At 41.1% G+C, this 22,673-nt stretch overlaps 2 protein-coding genes and 1 long non-coding RNA gene across 3 annotated transcripts; all 3 read right to left on the bottom strand.

Moving 5' to 3' along the window:
• Positions 1-1,455: 1,455 nt before the first annotated feature.
• LOC118495615 lies at positions 1,456-3,019 on the bottom strand. The gene is made up of 2 exons (XR_004898102.1): positions 1,961-3,019; positions 1,456-1,848 (listed from the first exon to the last, which is right to left on the bottom strand). It is a non-coding gene; the product is annotated as an uncharacterized LOC118495615 (long non-coding RNA).
• A 1,327-nt stretch (positions 3,020-4,346) lies between these two features.
• On the bottom strand, positions 4,347-8,466 carry LOC116054572 (DNA ligase 1-like). The gene is made up of 4 exons (XM_031306218.2): positions 8,403-8,466; positions 5,644-6,534; positions 5,153-5,385; positions 4,347-4,801 (listed from the first exon to the last, which is right to left on the bottom strand). The coding sequence occupies exons 2-4, from the start codon at positions 6,492-6,494 to the stop codon at positions 4,410-4,412; spliced, it is 1,476 nt and encodes a 491-aa protein (XP_031162078.1). The 5' UTR covers positions 6,495-6,534; positions 8,403-8,466; the 3' UTR covers positions 4,347-4,409.
• Positions 8,467-14,124: 5,658 nt separating this feature from the next.
• LOC118495662 lies at positions 14,125-15,217 on the bottom strand. The gene is made up of 2 exons (XM_036004624.1): positions 15,111-15,217; positions 14,125-14,999 (listed from the first exon to the last, which is right to left on the bottom strand). Exons 1-2 carry the CDS (start codon positions 15,183-15,185, stop codon positions 14,241-14,243), a joined length of 834 nt encoding a protein of 277 aa, XP_035860517.1. The 5' UTR covers positions 15,186-15,217; the 3' UTR covers positions 14,125-14,240.
• Between the last annotated feature and the right edge of the window lie 7,456 nt (positions 15,218-22,673).

The raw sequence follows: 22,673 nt of genomic DNA, 5'->3' as shown, positions 1-22,673 counted from the left end.
ATGAGAACATATTTTTGTGACTAAAAACACACAGCATTGCACAGAAGATGTAGTAGTCTTACTCACGGGTGTTGGACTGGGGGTGGAAATGTACTAGTAAGAACTGGGGCGTAGCACAAAATTCTGGTCCCACATCAACAGCTATTCATTCTAGCATCTTTTTGGTCCTCCTCACATGAGGGCCCTGGGTACTCAGTACTATTTCCACCACCAGTCCGACACCATTGAGTAAGAGTACTACATCTTCTGTGCAATGCTTTGTGTTTTTAGTAAAAAAAAAAAGATGTTCTCATATTATCTTTAAACAACTAAACATCTTATAGTGGCCATATTATGCTCATTTTCAGATTATATCCAGATTAATGTATTGTTTATAGATGTTTATATGAAATTTTGTGTGGGACTTTTGGGGTATTTAGCTTATGACATACAAATATTTTTGTGTTTACTTCTTTCATTCTCAATCTAAAGGGAACGTTGCAGTTAACCACCACTGTTGATTAATGGGTACATAAAGCACTCAACATATGTATATCATTGTTAAAAATGTCTCCAAATAGTGTTAAAGGCCAGTTTGTTGACAAGTGGACGCAGATATAGGAAACTCCGAAGGCAGTCGTATTATTTACCTGGAAGTCTAGGCTAATGCTGTTGCGCTAACGTTAGCAAACGTCGGCGTAGCTAGCTGTCTAAACTTGTGAAAAGCCGAACAGCATCCCCGTCCAAGCTGTGTTTCACTTTGCCTCCAATATTATTATACACATAATAAAGACACATGGACTCAGTCGAGACCAAAAGCCGTATTTTGCAACACCAGTGGCACAGACCGAGACCATAGACAGTGAACCGAGACCATAGACAGTGAACCGAGACGGGGGCTTTCGTTACCAACAAGCAAATTACGCAAATTCGTTAGAAAATAAACCCTGCAAGATGGGCCTTAACTTTTTCGGTCAGAATAAACTTGCTTTGGTTTGTCACTACTTGAAACGTAATGATTTATTGTTCGTTTATCATTTTTGAACATGTGTGTTTAAATTGTATAATTTACAATTACCCAGAACCCAAACTGACACTATGCAATGTCTTTTCTGTCAAACCACCCGTTTAAACCTCAAAATCATTCCAAATAGACGAAGATTATTAAAAATAGTCTAATTAAAAGCTGGAAAGCTGGAACCATGACATGTTGACATGGCATTTTTATGCCTAAAAAATGACTTCAACAACAATCAAAATAGTTGTTTTCAAAATTTATGACACTTTGTTCCTCCATTACATTGCATTTCAAAGTGACATATTGTCCTTTTTTTTTACTCAACTACAGCTTTAGTTATTAGTTACTCTCAGATTAATCATACAAAACAGGATAATTTTATAAAACATGATGCATTGTTGTAAATTAACACAATGAGCTGTCAGGAAGGAGGATCAGAACTCAGGCGCAGTCTGGAGTAGGTGGTAAAGAATCTTATTTTATTGAAGCTGTGAGTGTGGGCTGGCAGTGGGGGTGCTGGGTCCGAAGATGGCTGGACTGGCAGAGGGGGTGCTGGGTCCGAAGATGGCTTGACTGGCAGAGGGGGTGCTGGGTCCGAAGTTGGCCAGACTGGCAGAGGGGGTGCTGGGTCCGAAGATGGCCAGACTGGCAGAGGGGGTGCTGGGTCCGAAGATGGTTGGACTGGCAGAGAGGGTGCTGGGTCCGAAGATGGCTAGACTGGCAGAGAGGGTGCTGTGTCTGAAGATGGCTGGACTGTCAGAGAGGGTGCTGGGCTGTGTTCCTCAGTGGGGCTGCAGACTTGATGTTCCAGTGCGCTATTGGCAGCAGAGGATTCCAAAGGTGGGTTATTTCTGAGAACAGAGATCTTCCAGTTAGTAACATCAGGGAGCAGAGTAGACAGGTAGGTACAAAAACAAGAAACTAGACTAGATACAAATCTCAAAGGCTGGTGAAAAAGCATACTCAGTGGTAAGCAACAATCCGGCAGGGAGAGGAAAGTCCGACTGGCATTTGAAGGCAGATGATGGAGCAGGATGAGTAGCAGGTGCGCTGATTGGAGTTGGTACCAGGTGTGGGGAGAATCAACAGGGGGGGCGTGTCCTCACTCTGTGGAAAATGTAGGCGGGAACAGAAACACAGACAGACAGACAAAAAAAACACACACACACACACACACACACACACACACACACACACACACACACACACACACACACACACCAAACACACGGCAGGCATAACAAAATGACACACACACACTAGACTGTCACCGTGCAGAAGTCACGGCAGGCGGGGGTGTGACATGAGCTGCCTCTCGACTAGCTACAACAATACAATGCTGCTTACTCACCATCTGCAATAATAATTCACTTTCATAATGTATCATATATTGTCAACTTTTTATGAGTACTTTTACTTTTAATGGAGTATTTTTACACTGTGGTATTGCTACTTTAAAGGCATACTATGTAACTTTTCCCTCTTCGGTCCTCCTACAGGTTGTCTCATTAGAACTACAGCTCACTCGGCTGTAGTTCTAATGAGACAACCTGTAGGAGGACTGAAGAGGGAGAAGTTACATAGTATGCCTTTAACTTAAAAGATAAGTATAAAAAGGTCCTTATGATAAAAAAACAACAACTTCTAAACAAAAGATACAATCTACATCTGAATCAATGCAATGAAACAATGAAATGGGTTAGGCTGTTTACCTGTTATCATCATCATCATGAAGCATGAACCAAAAAAAGGAACATTCAGCAGCAGCAGGTGGGCTGGAACAGAGGCTCCTGTAGCGCCTCTTGGAGGGCACTCACCTTAGCAGATGCTGAAAAACTGGTCCATGCCTTTGTCTCCTCCAGACTGGATTACTGTAACGCACTTCTCATCGGGATCCCTAACAAAAGCCTGCAGAGACTGCACTATGTTCAGAATAGTGCTGCAAGGATCTAGCCTGGTCCTACCAGACTCTCTCAAGTGTTAACTTCCTTGAAGGCAGGTACTCTGTTGAAGTTTAAAACTATTGGATCTGCCCAGAGCCACTCTGGTAGCCTGGCCCCGCCCTCCTACGTACTGTCTGGGACCAGGCTAACAAGAGGGGAGACGACAACAACAATCGGCTTAGCATCGCTAGCGTTAGCCTTAGCCAACTCCTTCACCACTAACAGAGCGAGCTGGAAAATCAAACATTTCCCGAAACCCCGTGCAGAGGAGGGCCACAACGTCATGGCCACCAACAAAACTCAGCAAAGATTATTCTTGCTCGGGCTTTAACTTCTGGATATTCGGCAGCATTGCCACAACAAACTCGCCAAAGGTTACTGAACCTCAACGTCATCGTTCTCAGCCACTCCCTCTGTTCGCTGATTGGACCTGTTAAAATTTGATCGGAGAAAACCCAAAAATATACTGCAAACCCAGACGTAGTACTGAAGGAAAATGAAAATTGAGCGGAAGTCGTAGGAGGGCGGAGCCAGGCTAGCAAGGATCCTGGTGAGAGTGTGAAAATAAGACCACATCACACCCATTCTCCAGTCACTTCACTGGCTTCCTGGTTCTGCCAGGATTGAATATAATCCTTACCCTCCAGTGCATCTATGGAAATGCCCCCCCCCCATCTGAAAGAACTACTCACCCCTCTAAATACAACTCGATCCCTCCGTTCAACAAACTCAAACCGCCTCCTTCTCCCCAAGACTGAGCTCAGCACCGTGGGTGATCGGGCTTTCTGTTCTGCCGCTCCTCGGATTTGGAACGCCCTCCCCGACCATCTGAGAGCACCTCAAACTATTGAGACTTTTAAAAAACGACTAAAAACATTTCTATTTAGCAGAACTTTTGAGTTTTAATTAACCCTGCAAGACGCTGCGCTGTCTATTTGTATTTTATATTGATGTTTTTACCATGCTTTTATGATCTTAACTGTAGCACTTTGAGATTTGCTCCAAAAGTAAAGTGTATTACAAATAAAATATATTATTAAATCTATTATTAAGTCTCCTCGGGACTCAGGACCCAGTCCACCTGTGATCCACTACTCTAATCCAGTGTTTCTCAAACGGGGGTACTTTGGAGAACTGCAGGGGGCACGTGACATTTTTTGCAAAATGTTTTTCAGTTACAAGACTGTAGTTACTTCTACTGTCTTTTTTTTTTACAAGTTTGTCGCTTTTTTCTAAGTTTTTGTCGCTGTTTCTGAAGTTTGTCACCTTTTTTTTGAAGGTTTTGTCGCTTGTTTTGACCTATTCTTGCCTTTCTTCCTTTACTTTTTTCTACTGTCTTTTTTTCTTTGAAGTTATTTTTTAAAGATTATTTTTGGGTCATTTTCAGCCTTTATTTCTACAGGACAGCTGAAGACATGAAAGGGGAGAGAGAGGGGGAATGACATGCAGCAAAGGGCTGCAGGTCGGAGTCAAACCCAGGCCTGCCGCCTCTTTACTTCAGTTTTGTCAAATCTGAAATGTTTGCCGTCTCCCTCAATTACCTCTCTCTGTTTGATGCCATTTTTTTGATTGCTCTCATATTCTCTTAAATGATATATGTTAACAAATCTGAGTTTGGGTGACCTGACTGGCATTGGCCCGTAGCCAAGATTTAACATATCTGGGCTATCTGAGTTGCAGCATAACTCAGAGATATTCTCCATCTTCTTCACATCTATTTCCTTCCTCTCTACCTTCAGTCTTTGCTTCCTCACTTCCTTCTCCACCTTAAATTCTTGTCTGCGTTTGTACAAGATCAGGTCCCTCCTTTGGTCAAGCAGCTGTTCTTTTTCTGCCATTTCCTTTGGATTTATGAGGGGACCTGTAACCAACAGCATATGAAAGGTTAAGTCTGGAGTCCAGTTGTACACTCGCACCCCTCCCAAAAGGAAATAGGCAACATATTTGTTTTGTTGCAAGTTGTTAAAAATATATGTTGGCCTGGCGCCATAAGTGAGATAAGAGCTATCTTAGCTTAACTGAGTATGTTTCCTTTGTCCTCTGATGATAATTAAATAAGATAAATAAATTAGTTTTTACATAGTGGTGTTGGACCTTTTACTAGTGAAGAAATTCAATACTTGTTCCACCACTGATCTACTATGATCAAAAGGAGGCTATACATATACCTGTATGACATTTTATGTGACAAAACGTAAGTTTACTTTCTTACCATGACGCAGGAGGTAGCACTCATCCACATGGGTTGATTGGATTTTCCTGGCAATGCGATCTATCTTGCGATTGAGCCTCCAAATGTATATTCTTGAAAGCAGACCAAACGTTTTCTTCTCCTTCTCCTGGTTCTTTCTCTTCATCTTTTCACATCTCTCTCTTTCTCTTTTTAAACCATCCTTCTCCAAACGCTGCTTTTCTCTTTCAATGATCTTCCTCTCCTTTCTCACACTCAGATTGATAGATAAAGGGCTCTCAGCCCTTCTTTCTTGCTGCCGCCTTGGAGTAGAATGATGCTTGTCTTCAGAGGATGAAGACGGAGGGCTCTCAAACCTTCGTACTCGCTGTCTGGTGGAAGAAGGCTGGTCTTCTTCAGAAGATGAAGACGGAGGGCTCTCACCTCTCCATGCTTGCTTCCGCCTTGGAGTAGAAGGCTGCTTGTCTTCAGAGGATGAAGAGGAAGGGCTCTCACCCCTTTGTATTTGCTGCCTGGTGGTAGAGGGCTTGTTTTCTGCACAAGACAAAGGGCTCTCACCCTTTCGCCTGTGCTCCTTCATGATGGTGCCTACGTAGAACAAAGAGCTCACATCCTTTCGCCTGTGCTCCTTCCTGTTGGTGCCTACGTAGAACAAAGAGCTCACATCCTTTCGTTCTTGCTGCCTGGTGGAAGAAGGCTGGTCGTCTTCAGAAGATGAAGACGGGAGGCTCTCACCTCTCCATGCTTGCTTCCGCCTTGGAGTAGAAGGCTGCTTGTCTTCAGAGGATGAAGAGGAAGGGCTCTCAAACCTTCGTACTCGCTGTCTGGTGGAAGAAGGCTGGTCATCTTCAGAAGATGACGACGGAGGGCTCTCACCTCTCCATGCTTGCTTCCGCCTTGGAGTAGAAGGCTGCTTGTCTTCAGAGGATGAAGAGGAAGGGCTCTCACCCCTTCGTATTTGCTGCCTGGTGATAGAGGGCTTGTTTTCTGCACAAGACAAAGGGCTCTCACCCTTTTGCCTGTGCTCCTTCATGATGGTAGAAGGGTTGGTGCCCACGCTGAACAAAGAGCTCACATCCCTTCGTTCTTGCTGCCTGGTGATAGAGGGCTTGTTTTCTGCACAAGACAAAGGGCCCTCACCCCTTTGCCTGCGCTCCTTCATGATGGTAGAAGGGTTGGTGCCTCCACTAGACGAAGGTCTCTCACCCCTTCGTCCGTGCTCCCTCAAGATGGTGGGAGGGTTGAGGTCTTCAGGAGACGAAGGTCTCTCACTCCTTCGTTTGGACTTCTTCTTCGAAGAGTCCATATCTCCTGAAGACCGAGGTCTTGCAAAGAATTTTAGTCCAAAAATGGATCTAAACATTTTCTCGATGATTTCTCGTTTGTATACTGGCGTTGTGAAACTGCAAGTACAAACACACAAACACACACAGCAGTTACTTCACTGATCACATTATTGTTTCAAGCAGCACACTAAGCAGGTTATTTCACTTAACTAAACCTTCTAACTGAACTTAAATAAACTGAGAAATATGTATCTGGTCACACATCATTATTGCACTGTGCTTGATAAAAGAAATTGCAAAAAGTCTGCCACAAATATCACTTAGAATAATAATAATAATAATAATAATAATAATAATAATAATAATAATTATATAGACTTCAGACTACAGTAATGTACTTTCAAATAAATCAATCAAGTATTAATGTATGTCTGACACATATACAGTACATATATCCATTGACATACTATAGCTGCAGCTAGCAGGCTACAGCAGTGACGGACTGGGATCAAAAAGCGGGCCTGGCATTTGCAACACACAGCCCTCTTTTCAAACCACACCAACCCATAGAAATAAAAATGGATAGAAAGGCCATTTCTAATCAAATCAACGTAGCAGAAAGGTGTACCATTAAAATAGTAACGTATAAACTTCAATAAACAGTGGAGTCGTAACGTTACGAGGCAGAGAGCCAGCCGCTAAATGAGTCAAATTAACTTCATGCCATTTTATTTCTATGCACCAACGTCACACAAATGTCATAAAACATACCAAAAAACCCCATAAAAAGCAAAAATGTGCCGACAACAGTTTAACATCTTAAAGCATCTGCAGACCACTAGGTGGCGGTGCTACGACATGGCCCGCTCCACTAAAGGCACAGCCACCACAAATACACCGGCTCGACGTTAAAGCACAGTAGCTAGCTAGCTAACTAGCGACATCATACAACAGCTCCACCAAAACACGGAAAGAGCAATGCACGGCCACAGTTCAACAGTTTCACCAAAATATGCAGCTGCTAACGTTAATATTAGCTAGCTGAAGCAACACACTCTTTTTGTTTGGAAAATAAATCACTTAATTTAACATATTTTTCACAGGAAGCCAACCGTGCTATCTTTGTTTTCTCTCTCATTTTCTTTTATCTTGCTGGTGGTCAGTGATAATGGATTCGGCGCTAAAAAAAACATTTTGAAACTATCATAGACTTTTATTGTAGTTGCTCGCTCTCGCCGTTCACGGGTACATGGTACTGTAAACATTTCCATGGCAACAGCGACTTGGACCAAACAATGACGTCGTTGTAACGCTTAGGATTGTGGGTAGTGTCGTTTTTCTCCATATGATCGCGAATAAATATAACTTTTTGAAAAATAACAAGACAAATTATTGTTATTATTTGATTCAAATAATAACAATTATATATATATATATATATATATATATATATATATATATATACATACATACATATATTCATCAGTAGCGGACCATAGTGGCCCATAGAGACAATATTTCTACTATTAGTAAGAATAATACAAATAATAAAAACACTACAGTGAAAGCTGTGTTTTCTACGACTAGCTCAAAACACACCTTCACTGTAACACAACAAGACATTTCTGTTTTACATCAACAACCCACAGATAATTTTAAAACAGGACGTATTTAGTCATACCTTTGAGAAATAATCTTTAATTCACATGTGATCTGTGAGAGAAGCTGCAGAATGTCACAAGTGCTGGGACTGCAAACCTCTTAGTCAATTTAAAGTGTCCTCGAGGGCAAGGAAACACTACACATGCAGTCAATCTTGTGCACATGCAATTTAGGCAACACGTAATGCAACATTTAATAATTAAAATTGTTTCGTGCAAGAGACAAAGTGCATTTGCAGCTTCTGATCACAGACAGCACATCTGATAGCGGGAATATAACTGATAAAAAAAGATATTTATTTGACAGAAACATGTGCGACTTACCTTTCCAAAGGGTTGTGTGGAAAAGGACTGGAACTCTGTGTGCTGCTGTAGAATAGACTAGGCGTTCTAGTTCTGTTGTTTTGTTTTTGTTTTTAAATAAAAGCAGAGGTTGAGTCTACCGTTGCGCAAAGTCTACGTTCAGTTACGCGTTCTGATTCGTCGACTGACCGTAGATTCCCCCAATTAAATCGCTCCGTTTGTCTGTAGACTACCAATTGGAAACGTAGGATTGCCGACCGCAAACTACCAATCACACGCCGACATTCAAAGCTGAACCTGCCGCTGCGGTCAACGGAGGTCTCCGGTGAACGAACATAGCCTTCAGTAGATCTGGTAAGTGTGAATGAAATAATTCTTAATAACTCTCACGGCTTATATTTTTACTAAGCCTGAAATAATTAATTCTTCATTACACTCACTGTTTGTACTGCCCAGTTGATTTTTTTGATCGTTTGGGAAAGCTAATGGTATCAACTAAAGCTAGCTATAAGTTAACTAAAGGTCCCGTTGACAAGGTAACGTTAACGTTAAAGTTACCGCTAATCGTTAATTAAAATATTCTCAGCTGAGTCATTTTAAGTAATACATTCAGTTGTATTTGTTGTGTATCCACTACGGAATAATAGCGTACGCCGGTTACCTTAACGGTACTGCTAACGTTAGTTAGCTAGCTAAATGTCAGTGTCTCGGTCAAATCTCTGTCCTCGGCCTACGTTAACGTAACTCGGAGGCCTTTTAAATTAGGCTAGTGTATTTGTTAAACACTAACGTTACGACAATATTTCTATCGAATAACGTTACAGTAGACCGGGGGCGACCCTCCTCAGATACCTTCAGATTTCATTCATCATTCATTACCGTTACAGTAACGTTAACGTTACTAACTTGTCATGACAGACAAACCATAGTGGAAAAATCATGTTGTAGAGTAAAGTTGTTGTTGCTGTCACAACACTATTTACTAAAGAAAGAATCCCTCATTATACACTACACTACACAAAGCTGTAGTCAGCCTAGTTGTCATTAAATTCCATAACTACTGGTTGAAAAATCATGTTGTAGAGTAAAGTTATTGTTGCTGTAATTATTTGAGTTATTGTTGCTTTCACAAAACATTAACTTTTTACATATTACTAACCTAATTCATGTTTCATGCTGTAACAGCATGTGCCATCTCAGGAATGCATTTCATCAAATAGAAATTGTCAGATAGACATGTTTTACTGGCAACTTTTGGGGCAAAGGATTTTTTTAACTGATTTTGAGTGTAAATATGGCATACAAACTTTTGCCAGAGGGAAATGGGCTGAAAAGTGGATAACATGTATTGTAATAACATTCAGAAGTTATATGAACTCTACCTCAAAGTTATCTTGATCTGAAGAGCTGTAATCAGGGTTGAGCAGTTGTCATCCTGCTCTGACACTTCCTCCTCGCTGTGTGATAAAAGGGTATCAATGACCTTTTGTACACTAACATGCATTGTCATATTAGAAACTGAATACATAATATAAAATAATGTTAAAATAAAACTAATAGTGTTGTGCTGTTACTGTGTCTAAGTGTATTTCAGCATCTGTAAGTGAAGATGGCAACCCCAGTAATCCGCGTCGTCAACCCAGAGGCCCCTGCACACCGTCAACAGGCCGTACTGATGGCGACTATCTTCCAGGACAGCGCCCTGACACACGCAGAGAAGCTCCTTCGAGCAGAGGGCATCCCTGCACCGTGGCGTCAGCTGTGCCGTGGAAAGCTGCTAGTCCCTTTTGGCCTGTATGACAATGCACCCTTCCACTGGCTTGTCGCAAATTATGTGGGATACATGAAGTAGTAAGCATATTATATTCAATACCATTGTTGGCTGTGCATTTTTTTGATTGCATGTTTAAAATAAATATCTGTTTAACACAAAACTACTTTATTCAGTGTTTATTATATATAAGTAGGGTATAAGTACCATACAAACCCACAACAAACTATTCATTCTACTATTCAAATACCGTTTTTTACTGTGTGATGTTTAACCTACTTGTCACGTAAGTAGAACTTTTTAATGTAAGCCAATCAGATTTGTCAATATGAAGTTGTTGAAGCACATGTATGACATGTGCCTGCTGATCCCAAGGTGCAATAAAACTGAAGATATATCTTAAAATATTACTTAAGAACTACTTTTTCTTTTGAAATCAAACTGAGTTTCAGCATGCGAGCAAACAGGCCACATGCTCTATCATTACAGTCGCTGCACAGTGTGGTTCATACGTGTTTACAGGGAGGGAACAATGTGAAATCTCTCATTTCTGCAATGTTCACACACTACAAATGAGTGAGCACAACAGCAATTAATTACATAAATATATATATATAACAGACAATACAATTTCAAATCACGCCACGATTATACCAACAACAAAAAGAAGACTCAGGTATTTGTATAGATCACACAGCGGCAAATAGCTCAGTCAAAGCATTTACAACCTGATGTACCCTTCTGCAACACCTTCAACGTACTTTTGAAAACATTTAAAGAGAAGTCCCAGCAGCAGCAAACATAGAAGCCTTTCTTTTGCATTTCAAGACGGACATTGAGGACAGAGAGATAGAGTAAGTCTTGCGAATATGTCACAGAGTGGAGACAGGAGCCTCCAGCATTTTTCAGATGGATAAATGTACATAGATATGAAGGAAGCAAGAATTGCCTTTTAAATAAGGCAAGGCCAGCGATTAAGTTTCCTGATTGACAAAGCCGGCCGACCAGCACCAGCACACAGGGAGCAATGGTGAGTTAGGGCCTGAGATTTAAGATAAACCTTAGTGCTCCATGGTATCTAAGGAGTGAAGCCATTAATAAGATGCATACATATGTTAAAACATCGCCGTAGTCAATCACAGACAAAAAGTAGCAGCAACAAGCTTAGAAAGAAAAGCATGACTATTTCTGCAATAAAAACCAAGCCTCGCATTACAAGGCATGTTGGAAGTTTACCTTTTTTATGCATTAATAACAAAGCAAAAAAGCTGGTCACTTTTTCAAATGCCATTTATGAAATGAATGTTAAAACAGACGTAAATTAGTTATAAACACCGAGACATTAGACTTTAATTATACCTAAAATGTTCTCACTTTACAGTTTTTCTCGATTGTTTACACACATTTTCTGAAAGCAATCCTCATACTCTCAGAACTCTACACACAAATCAAAAACATACACACAATGGGCAGAACCTCTCAATTCTCCTGCACAATGAAACTTTACATTCAAAACAATGTTATTTCTTCTCAAAATGGTATTTTGTTTTCAAATGACACACATAAACCATCATATGAATAGACATTTAGAAGAACCAGTTGAACACTGATGTGCTCAATGTAAAACACTATGATGAATGGAAAACACCATTCATCATAATGACTTAGGCCGTTTTTGTGTTCAGTGTTACACATACTACAGACAGTACATAAGTGTGTTGTAAAATATTTGAGAATATTGTTTTTATACTCAGAACACACAAATACACGGTAAGAAATATATTTTATTTTTCCGACAAAAACAATGTACATCCCAACCAACGCAAAGTTGCCCATACAGTGGTCTACATACAACACAGAAGAATTTACTGTATACAGTTACAGTAAAAAAAAACTATGCTGCATCCTCTCTTCTGTTTGGGTCTGGCCACAGCACCTCATCCACATCACAAGCAATGTTTTCCCTGGCCAAGCAGCGGGGGAAATATCGCCTAGCATGGCGAATCCAGCCATGAAAATCAACTGCTATATCTCCACATGCATCTTCCATAGTTTGGAGAAGGGGTATACGCGTTTGTGGATTTTGGTCATACACTTTCCATCTCCAGGCCAGAGCATATGAGCGGAGTGGAGCGGTGAGAATCTCAGCTCACGGAACTGTTCACCCCTCCGCTCCCCCGCTCAAAGCTACATCAGGCCGCTCCGCTCATTATCCCTCAGAGCTCAACGCAGTTTGCTTCGCGCTCCACTCAACATCGCCCCCCGCTCGCTCCAAAAAAGGAAAACATCAACTCCATTATTGAGCCGAGGTTTTAATGAAAATAGTCTGTTGATGACAGTGCAAGACAGATGGATTCTGGGTCAGGCTTGACTGAGCATGCTTCAGACTCGTGGTGTGAGCGGAGCGAAATTGGAGCGGGAAATAGAGCGACGCTCCGTCCTTTTACAGTTTTTCTTGATTGCTAAGACACATTTCTTGAAAGCTGCTCTCCTTTTCTCTAAACTGTGAACACAAAACCCAATTTTCAAGCTACATTCACAAAACCTCAGACTCTTCTTGCAAAACCAAACTTTCACCTCAAAACAGTTCAATCTGTGCTCAAAACTGAACTGTTGTCAAATCGTGCCCCGAGTCAATCAAAAACAGTGTTGGGCAAGTTACTTCCAAAATGTAATATATTATAGATTACTAGTTACTGTCATTTGAGAGTAATTAGTTATATTACAATATTACTGTCTCTGAATTGTAATGCGTTACACTACTTTTGCACTACTTTTGAGTTACTTTCACCAAAATAACAGGGGAAGTTTGATTTGGCAGCTAGCTTGTGAATTTCACCACCGGATCAATAAAGTCTCGTCTTTATCCACTTTAATACATCGATTATTCATATTTTGTATAATTAATATAAATATGGAAAGTAACTAAAGCTATACAAAATAGATAAGTAAAATGTATAATAGGGAAGTAGGAGAAAATGAAAATACTCAAAAGTATGGCATTGTTGTAAAATGTTTGTTTATAGCACTTCAATAAGAAATTCATGTTGTTTAGGTTAAAACACTCTAAATGAAATGTTCAATTATAGTGTGATTAAAACTCACTATTAACGTTATTTACAGTACTTGATTTACAGCTGATTTGTGAAAAGGTAGCCTACACAACCTTATTTAACAGTAATATAGTTTTACTGCGAACCGTCACAGGAAGTGCTTTTATTTTGAAGTAGGCCACACGGAAGTTGTCTGTTGTGTAGCTACTCTTGCTAGCTTACTGAGATGCAACATGTCCACTTTCTTGTTTGTAAAACTGCAACATATTGAACAGTAAATGGTCACGGTAAAAGACAAGCGTTTTTGGCCGTCATTCGAAGCCATTCCACTACAGGCATAGTTACTCTCTACTGCTGATAAAATGCAATGATATTTACGTGTAGCAAGCCTCAACATTAATTCCCGACATGTTTATATCTGTCAGCCGCTGACGTACCGTCACCTGTTGGGACATACATGCTGTCCGTACGGTCTCTGGTTCTGACCACGGGAACAGAAACAGGACAGCTCACTTCAACGCAGCGTAATAACTCCTGAAAATAATATCCATCTCGCCAATGTATCTGTCTCTGCAGTCATCTCAACCATCGAATACAGCGACAGGAAAATAATACGGCTTTTTTTTCCTGTGAAGAAATGTGTCGCGGTGTTGGTGAATTCTTTAAAAAAAAACAATGCAACACTAAATGTTGCGTTAAAATGCGTTGTAACTCGCGTTACTGAGATTGTAACGAGTATAATATTACCGAAATTTAATTAGTAATGCGTTATATTACTGCGTTACAGCAAAAAGGAATACATTACTGTAATTGCGTTACTTTTGTAACGCGTTACTCCCAACACTGATCAAAATTAAAAACACTGCTGAACAGTCACTAAACACTACGTAGAAAAATAGAAAACACAATGCTCAGGACATGAAGCTGGAGAAATAAATGTTTATTGTTCACTGTAGGCTAAATGCATGTTGCAAAACAAAAAAAACCTGTGCATTTAGCACTTGTACAAAAAGACAAAACAGAAATCTTGTGCATTTACACGTAGCACTTGTAAAAACAAACAAATCTTATGCGTTTGCCACTTGTGTACAGTAAGCCCATGTAAAAATAAAAGTACAAAAATATACAAATAAGTGCATTACTCAGCCACAGCATCATGTCTCTGTACTGGGTCAGGCCACAGGACTTCATCCACATCACAGGCCACATTTTGTCTGGCCAGGCAACGGGGGGGAAAAAAACCCTGACATGCCGTATCCAGGCTTGGCATGCCTCCACACCTATGTCACCACAGGCAAGTCCCATGGCTTGCAGGAGATTTACCCTGGTGTAAGGTTGGCGTTCATATACCTTCCACTGCCATGAGGAGAAGAATTCCTCAATGGGGTTTAGGAAAGGGGAGTACGGTGGAAGGCAAAGATTGATAAAACCTTGGTTCATATTGAACCACTCTCTAACCTGGAGGGCTCTGTGAAAACTCACATTGTCCCAAACAACAACATAGATGGGATGCTCATCCTGCTGCCCTAACAGAGCATCTCGCATGTGATTGAGGAAAATGAGGAGCTGGTGAGTGTTGTAGGGCCCCAGGCTGGCATGATGGTGGACAACCCCATGATTGCTGATGGCAGCACATAATGTGACATTGCCACCACGCTGCCCAGGAACACCAACAATGGCCCGATGGCCAATCACATTACGGCCTCTCCTTCTCCTTTTGGTGAGATTAAACCCAGCTTCATCCATGTAGATGTATTCATGGGGTCTTTCCATTGCATCCAGTTGAAAAACCCTCTGTAGAAATAGATATAGTTTTGTAAGTGACACAGAAAAAGCGATTTAGGCCACTACAGTAAATCACTACTTAGAGTAATCAACATTGAATGTGTCTGGATATATGCCAACCTGTACATACTGGAATCTTTGCTCTTTGACTCTGTCTGAGTTGCGATCAAAGGGCACTCTGTATAGCTGTTTCATGTGCAGTCTGTTGCACTTGAGGACACGATCAACAGTAGAGAGGCTACAGTATATAGTATGTCATACAGTAATTGCTGTTAACATTTACATACTGTACTATAATGTCAAAAAAAGGTAATTACCTGTTCTCTTCTCTAAATCTTCGGATTATGGTGGACACAGTGAATCTACTGATGTTTGGTTGTACCCTTTGTCCAGCCTCCCTCATGCTCATACCATGGACAAGAACATGGTCAATCACAGTAGCTCTGATTTCATTAGATGTTCTTTGTCTTCGCTGACCACCTCAACCTCCTCTCACACTAACTCTTCCTCTCAGATTTCTATCCATTGTAGGGCCTCACAAACCAGTGCTCTCTGAACTGGCTTATATGTTCCCTCACATCATTAGCCACAAGTGTGATCAATTTTGAGTTGTTGTGTTCAAGTGGTGACACCTGTGCTTTAATTGTGTTTGACTTTTGTCACCTGTGCTCACCATTATGCAGCACGGGTGCATCACAATGAAAATGTCTTGGCAAGTTGTGTCTAAACAGGTGAAAAGTGCAAAAGGGTTTAGTGTTTTAGCAATTGAGAAAAACTGTAAAAATGCCGCTCTGCGCTCTGTCTAAGACCCGCCCGCTCTCCCCGCTCGCTCCTGCTCCATTCCGCTCACATGCTCTGCTCCAGGCAGAAAAAAAATTCCAAAACAGAAGAGCTCACCTGTTGCCCCTTTATGCTAAAGCTCTGATTGCTAATTGTAAAACTGTGTGACAGGTGTTTGCCCATGTGATGAGTCAGTGTGCATATTTGAATGGCAGTGTGTTCCTTGTGAAAACAAGAGATTTTCTTCATGAAAGTTGTGCCAAATGCAGAGAATTGTGTGTAGGGTTTTGAAAAAAGTGTGTTTTAGAACTGCAATTTGAGTGTAAAGCAGGAATTGTGCTTGTAGTTTAGCAGAATTGGTTCAGGGGATTGGTGCATGAGTTACATGTTGTGGTCATTGTGTCTCAAGTACCAGTATTTGTGTGTAAACAATTGAGAAAAACTAATTGTTGAGGAATGATTAATTTTATTAACTCTGTGCTGATAAAGGAAGTGTTTTGTCAGTCAATATTCATGTTTTGATTACATTCATTACATGTATGATATTTTTGGTTACATGCAGTGCATTCAGAAAGTATTCTGACAGGGAATTGGTATTTGCAGAAAAACGGCTTTCACCTGCAATGACTACCCTTTACTATGAAACTTGAAATTTAGCTCAGGTGCCTCCCATTTTTCTTGATCATCTTTGAGCACAGCTGACAATACATATCAGAGCAAAAAACAGTCATGACGTCAATAGCTCAGAGACTGAGATGTGTCGAGGGACAGATCTTGCGGAGGCTGCAAAAACATTTCTGCTTCATTAAAGGAGAATTCTGGCCAATTTTACGTTAATCTTGTACAAGCTTCCAGTGAGCTGAAACGGCAGTTGTCTGGGCAAGTTTTAGAGTGCCTTTGTGCCTCTTAACAGACACAAAATGCAATTAAAATGTCTGTGCAACATGAACAGGGCCCTTACGTGACAACAAGATGCGTTTTTAACTCAGACATTGTTTTATTCCACCTACCCTGTCTCGTATTGTATTGGTAGCTAGCTCGCCCTGTTAGCTGCTAGCTGTTAGCTGCTAGCTGCTGTCCGTGATAAGTGTGTTCAGTCAAAATATCATGCAGCAGTTCCATGTGTATTTGTACCTCATCCATTTTGTGTGTGATCGATCTGGTGTTGGTGAGTAGGAGGCTTGGCTGTGTCAATTTGTGTGGTAGTTTTGGCCGCGCTAGCAGGCCCGATCGGCTGGCATCCTTGCTTCTGATTTCTCCCCGCCTTCGTCGCCTCCCGCTCCCGAAAACAATCCAGTGAGCGCCCAGCGGTCTGGCTATGTCCTTCAGAGGACAGGTCATGCCTTTGCAATGAAAACTTGAAGTTTATTCCCCCTCAATATCTGTAGTCTCGCGCTGAAGTTCCGGTGTAGCAGGAAAAGGTAAACAGTGTGCAGATCGCTCTGAGAAGCAAGGTTGTGCCTGCTAGGGCGGCTAAGGGAACTACTACACTGATCGACACTGCCAAGCCTCCTACTCACCAACACCAGATCGATCACACACAAAATGGATGAGGTACAAATACACACGGAACTGCTGCGTGATATTTTGGCTGAACACACTTATCACCGACGGAAGCTAGCAGCTAACAGCTAGCAGCTAACAGGGCGAGCTAGCTACCAGCAGAATCGAGACAGGGTAGGTGGAATAAAACAATGTCTGAGTTGAAAACGCATCTTGTTGTCATGTAAGGGCCCTGTTCATGTTGCACAGACATTTTAATTGCATTTTGTGTCTGTTAAGAGGCACAAAGGCACTCTAAGACTTGCCCGGACAACTGCCGTTTTAGCTCAGTGGAAGCTTGTACACGTAGCTGCAGCTACTCCGTGTTGCCTGCACCGATTCGGGTCAGGTTTTTTTCAAACGAAAGTACAGGCATATTTATAGTGCCAAAAATTGGCCGAAATTCTCCTTTAAGGGTTCCCAATAGCACAGTGGATTTTTGTAAATAATTCTTAAATGTAAGAAGTTTGGAACAAACTGGACCAAACCTAGAGCTGGCCGCCTGGCAAAACTGAGCAATGCAAGAAGATCTTTGGTAAGAGAGGGGACCAAGAACCTAGTGGTCACTCTTCTGAGCTCTGAGCTACAGAGATCCTGTATGGAGATTGAAGACATTTTCAGAAGGACAACTATCACTGCAACACTCCACCAATCTGGGCTTCCTGACAGAGTGGCCAGACAGAAGCCTCTCCTCAGTAAAAGACACCTCTCCTCAATAAAGCACTTAAAGGACTCTCAGACTGTGGCAAACAAGATTCTCTAGTCTGATAAAACCAATATTAAACAGTTTGGCCTCAATTCTTAGCATCATGTCTGGACGAAACCAGGCACCTGCGCAACACAATCCCAATGGTGGGCATGGTGGTGGCAGCTGCTGTGGGGGTGTTTTGCAGCAGCAGTGACTGATTAGGGTTGAGGGAAAGTTGAACAGAGCAAAGTACAGAGATATCCTTAATGAAAACCTGGCCCAGAGCTTTCAGGACCTCTGACTGGGCCAAAGGTTCACCTGTCAACAGGACTATGACCCAAAGCTAAAGCAGCAAGTGAGTCCGTTTGTTGAGTCTGATGGTCAATGACTAATAACCCTCAACCCGGTAGTCATTTTGGTTTAATCTCTTTCTATGTTTATATGTTACCCTAAATGAATTGAAACAAGCGCTGAGCTGTGAACAGTCAGTGTACGGTTGGCGATATGCAAGAGGACACCCAGTTTAAACAAAGCGACGCCTCAGAAGGCGAGTCAGACTCACTGGGGTTCAAATAGTTCTGCATCCTTTCAGCAACAGATGATGGAACTCAGTACATGGTGTGGCCTGTTAGTAGCTGGTATAGCCGCAAGGCTTAGTGTTAATTAATTCCCCTAGACATGAGAACAAAAACAGAATTTGTTCAGAGCTTCCTGTGCCATGATATCTAGTGGTTATCAAATATTTTTTGTAATCTTACAGATGGCTACTGTCTGCCTGGAATCATAACATTTTGCCCAGGGGGAAACCAACCTTTTAAATCCAAAATTCCCACAGACTGCGCTGACCAGAGGGAAATGGCATGACCTGGTTACTTGTCTTCTTACTACTCACACCTTTACTGAATTGAACACAACCCAGGTGATATTTAAGTGTATTAGTGAAAAAAATGATCATCGAATAGTGTTTGAAAACGATTGGTCCAATAATTGTAACTTTCCCAAACCATCAACCCAACACCCTTATTTGCACAATATGCAGAGGTATTGGGGAGGCAAAGGAATGCAGCCAGCAGGAGGCTATGATGGCTGTCTTTTGTTGTGCCTCCAAGTGTGGCTATATGGAAAAGAACACTTGCCTTAAGATGTGGCCAGATGTTCATTTGAAGCATACTGAGGCTTTGAACATCCTGAATCAATATCTCTACTGACCACTGCCTTACAAAAAAATGTTTTGCCAAATGTTGGATAATTCAAATAAATCGTAAATAGCTAGTAAAAAAAGATTGATTTCCCTATACGTATTTGCTTTTTGTGACAGTGTATTAAGGACATTTTCATTGACAATGATGAATAAGTTATGTATCATTTCATCTTAACTTACATTATTTAGATACTGTCATTTTAATAGCAACAACAACAAGCCCAGAGGTGATGTATGCCTACTGTAATGAGTGTCATTAGGTCCTCGACTGTGACCTCCCCAGTGTGCCAACTCTACAGGGGTAAACAGGCCTCACGGAACAGGGTTGGCTATAGCAACACTTTATCAGCTAATTACTGTATGAACCAACGGCTACTGTCTGTTGGCCTCATGAGATGTTCCACTAAGCAAATAATTCACAACGCAGGAAAATTATCGAAAAAAAGATTCAATATATCATATTTAGTGTCTTTTTGTGTAAGAAGTGAAGAGTAATTGCTGACACTGAAAAGTCAGAAGCAAAATACGGTCATTAGAGTCTCAATGGTCAACATGTTGTTATCTTCATTAACCCTTGAGACCAATTAAACTGCACCACTGTGGACAGCCAGCCTGGGCATCCACTCAAACAAACATGCAGCAGGTTTCCACTAATAAGCAGAGGTGTCAAGTAACGAAGTACAAATACTTCGTTACCTTACTTAAGTAGAAATTTGTTATCTATACTTTGCTATAATAATTATTTTACAGCAGACTTTTTACTTCTACTCCTTACATTTTCACGCAATTATCTGTACTTTCTACTCCTTACATTTTAAAAATAGCCTGGTTACTCCTATTTCAGTTCGGCTTGTTTTCATTCCGGCTTGTCCTCGTTCAAAAAAACACACAAAAAAAAAAAACCTATCCAGATAAATCGCGCCATCCGGATAGAGTGAATTTGATTGTGGTTGGATGAGAAGTATAAACATATACAATTCTGACACCCTATTGGTTTGTACACGATCCATCGCACCTGCATATGACACAAATCACGTCACACTCCAGCAAGGAAATAGAAGATGTATGTAGCCTAGTGCGAAGATGTCCGTGGCAGAGACTCAAGAGAACTCGAGCGATATGTCCCAACCAAGCACCAGCGAGGAGGTTGGTAGCCAGGAAGACCAGCCAACCCTTCTACATCCCTGGCCATACCTGGAAGAATTTTTCAAAATGGTTGGATTAAAAAACAACTCCTTTCCAATGCGCTGCAAGCCATGCACACCCAAGTACCACAAGCTAATTGTTTCCAAAACCCGCCGTCTAATTTGAAAAAGCATATTGATAATTTTTTTCCCCCTTACATTACTTTTACTTTTATACTTTAAGTAGTTTTGAAACCAGTATGTTTACACTTTTACTTGAGTAAAAAGCTTGAGTTGATACTTCAACTTCTACAGAAGTCTTTTTAAACCCTAGTATATATATATTTCGACCTGAGTAATGAATGTGAATACTTTTGACACCTCTGCTAACAAGTAAAACAACAGGGTCACTAATGTATTCTAGAAAGGCCACTCATTTTCCATCAAATCCTCTGCACTGATTGATAGAGTAGTTGTGGTGTAAGTGTAAGTGCACCACTTTGGTTGAGGCACAAAATCATCTTGGATAAGTTTGAGAAAAGATTGTGGTCATGATTAAAAAAGACCATTGTTGACTGTTGATAATAAATAAAAAATGTGAACCGTGGTCACCTGTGTCAAACGTCACATCCCAGAGGCACTGTCATCCTACTAAACAATAAAGGTCAGAAGGTCAAATTCACAATAGTATTATTACCATAAATATCCACTAACAATGTCAATCTAATGAGAAAAAAAACCTAATGGAGTGGGTTTAGAAAGAATTCATCGTCTGGTGTCCATAAATGTGCTCAGTATCAATTGGAGATCAAAATTGTTTGATTCCAGTCCGGGACCTTTGTTACATTGTTTCTGTCATAACAGAGCCAAATTTCATTGTTGACTGTTTGAAAAAGGTGAGGGGGAGTGTTCTCTTCTATTGGCCTCCAAGACACATGAGCCTCATCATTTTTTGTTAATATTTACCAGTGTAATCAAGATTTTAATGTTTTTACCTTGTGAGTCTGTGTGAGCAGATAGTCCTCACCCAGAAAACGACCATATGGGTCGATTGTTCAAGCAGCTCATATCGACCCATATTTACGTTTGTTGTTAGGCTGCGACCTCTCGTGGCTGTACTAAAGTCACAACTGTGCAGGATGTAGTCAAAAAAGCTTACAGGTGTGTAATTGATCAAAATAAAGGCCAAGTTGGCAAATGGGTGTGGTCTGAGCAAGGGCGCTGGAAGTAAGGGGGTAGGAAGTAGACTGGGCATTTGAAAGTGTTACAGAGATGTCTACACCCATAGACTGTAAAAATAATGGACAAAGCTTCCGGGCCTGAAAAGTGAAGCCAATGCGGAAGCACCTTAAACCTACATTCAATCTAACTTCCACTGGTTGCAAAAATAAGTCAGGTTCTATAGAAGTCTATGGGAAAATTATCCTAATTGTTATTTGATTTATTACTACAATAAACATCTTCATAATTAGTTTATGGTCACAATCACTAATTTCAAGTCTTCTTCAACACACTTGTTCATTTTGTAAATTATGGTCCCATTTATTTTAAAATAGAAAACAAAGCAGGGGATGCTTCAGGTCGTGGCTACACACCAACCTGTCAATCAGGACAGAGGCTTAGCAATGCTAACCATGGCACTGTGAACGATTCAAAACTTGTTTTCTTCTTAAATAGTGACTCTCTCTCACTGTGCGTTTTTATTTCATCAAAGTTAATTGGAACATTGGTCGCCTAAAATGTCTTGTTCAGAGTTCTGCCAACCAAGCTAGCTAGCTAATACTAGCGTTAGCTTAAGAAAGTTTGCAGATTTTCTGTGTACTCTCATATATCTTGTAAATCTCCACCCTAGGCCAAAGGTCGACGGTCTATTTTCTGAATGTATTGTCTGATTTGAGACTGCATGTTTTGGACACTCAAGTAAAGAGAGGGGCAGAGCGCTCAAGTAATTACCATCTGGTGATGAATTAGGTCAGGGGGAGGGGGACGTCTATGGACAGACCTGGTAAGCCCAAACGGGTAGGGCGGGTGAACTGGGAATGTCTGGTCGAGGCCCCTGTCTGAGAGATCTTCCACTCACACCTGTTATGGGAAATTACTGTGGATGGCTTCCTTATCGCCATGTGAATAAGAGCTACTGTGTGAATGTTTTGTATTGAACCCATGGGAAAAAAATTGTAGCGAGAACATGGACTCATGGCTCATGGGAAGGGTGTGATAGGCAACACATCTATCTTTTTCTTGTGCGACTGTGGAGGTTGAGGGGTTGTTTGGGTTTGTTGTATTTGTTGTATAAATTATACCCCTTCGAGACTCTTTTCATTGCACTCTGTACTCTGTGCCTGTGA

The sequence above is a fragment of the Sander lucioperca genome, chromosome 8 (genome assembly GCF_008315115.2).
Source record: "Sander lucioperca isolate FBNREF2018 chromosome 8, SLUC_FBN_1.2, whole genome shotgun sequence".
NCBI classification, from domain to species: Eukaryota; Metazoa; Chordata; class Actinopteri; order Perciformes; family Percidae; genus Sander; species Sander lucioperca.
This window is presented reverse-complemented; position numbering and strand designations above follow the sequence as displayed.

Excerpts from the sequence above, each read along its gene's own strand:
- LOC118495662 (XM_036004624.1), bottom strand. The coding sequence starts at position 15,185 with ATGAAACAGCTATACAGAGTGCCCTTTGATCGCAACTCAGACAGAGTC. Across the intron at positions 15,000-15,110 it reads AAAGATTCCAGTATGTACAG|AGGGTTTTTCAACTGGATGC; the intron begins GTTGGCATATAT and ends CTATTTCTACAG.
- LOC116054572 (XM_031306218.2), bottom strand. The coding sequence starts at position 6,494 with ATGTTTAGATCCATTTTTGGACTAAAATTCTTTGCAAGACCTCGGTCT. Across the intron at positions 5,386-5,643 it reads AACAAGCCCTCTACCACCAG|TGTGAGAAAGGAGAGGAAGA; the intron begins GCAGCAAATACA and ends TATCAATCTGAG. Across the intron at positions 4,802-5,152 it reads GTGCTACCTCCTGCGTCATG|GTCCCCTCATAAATCCAAAG; the intron begins GTAAGAAAGTAA and ends TGTTGGTTACAG.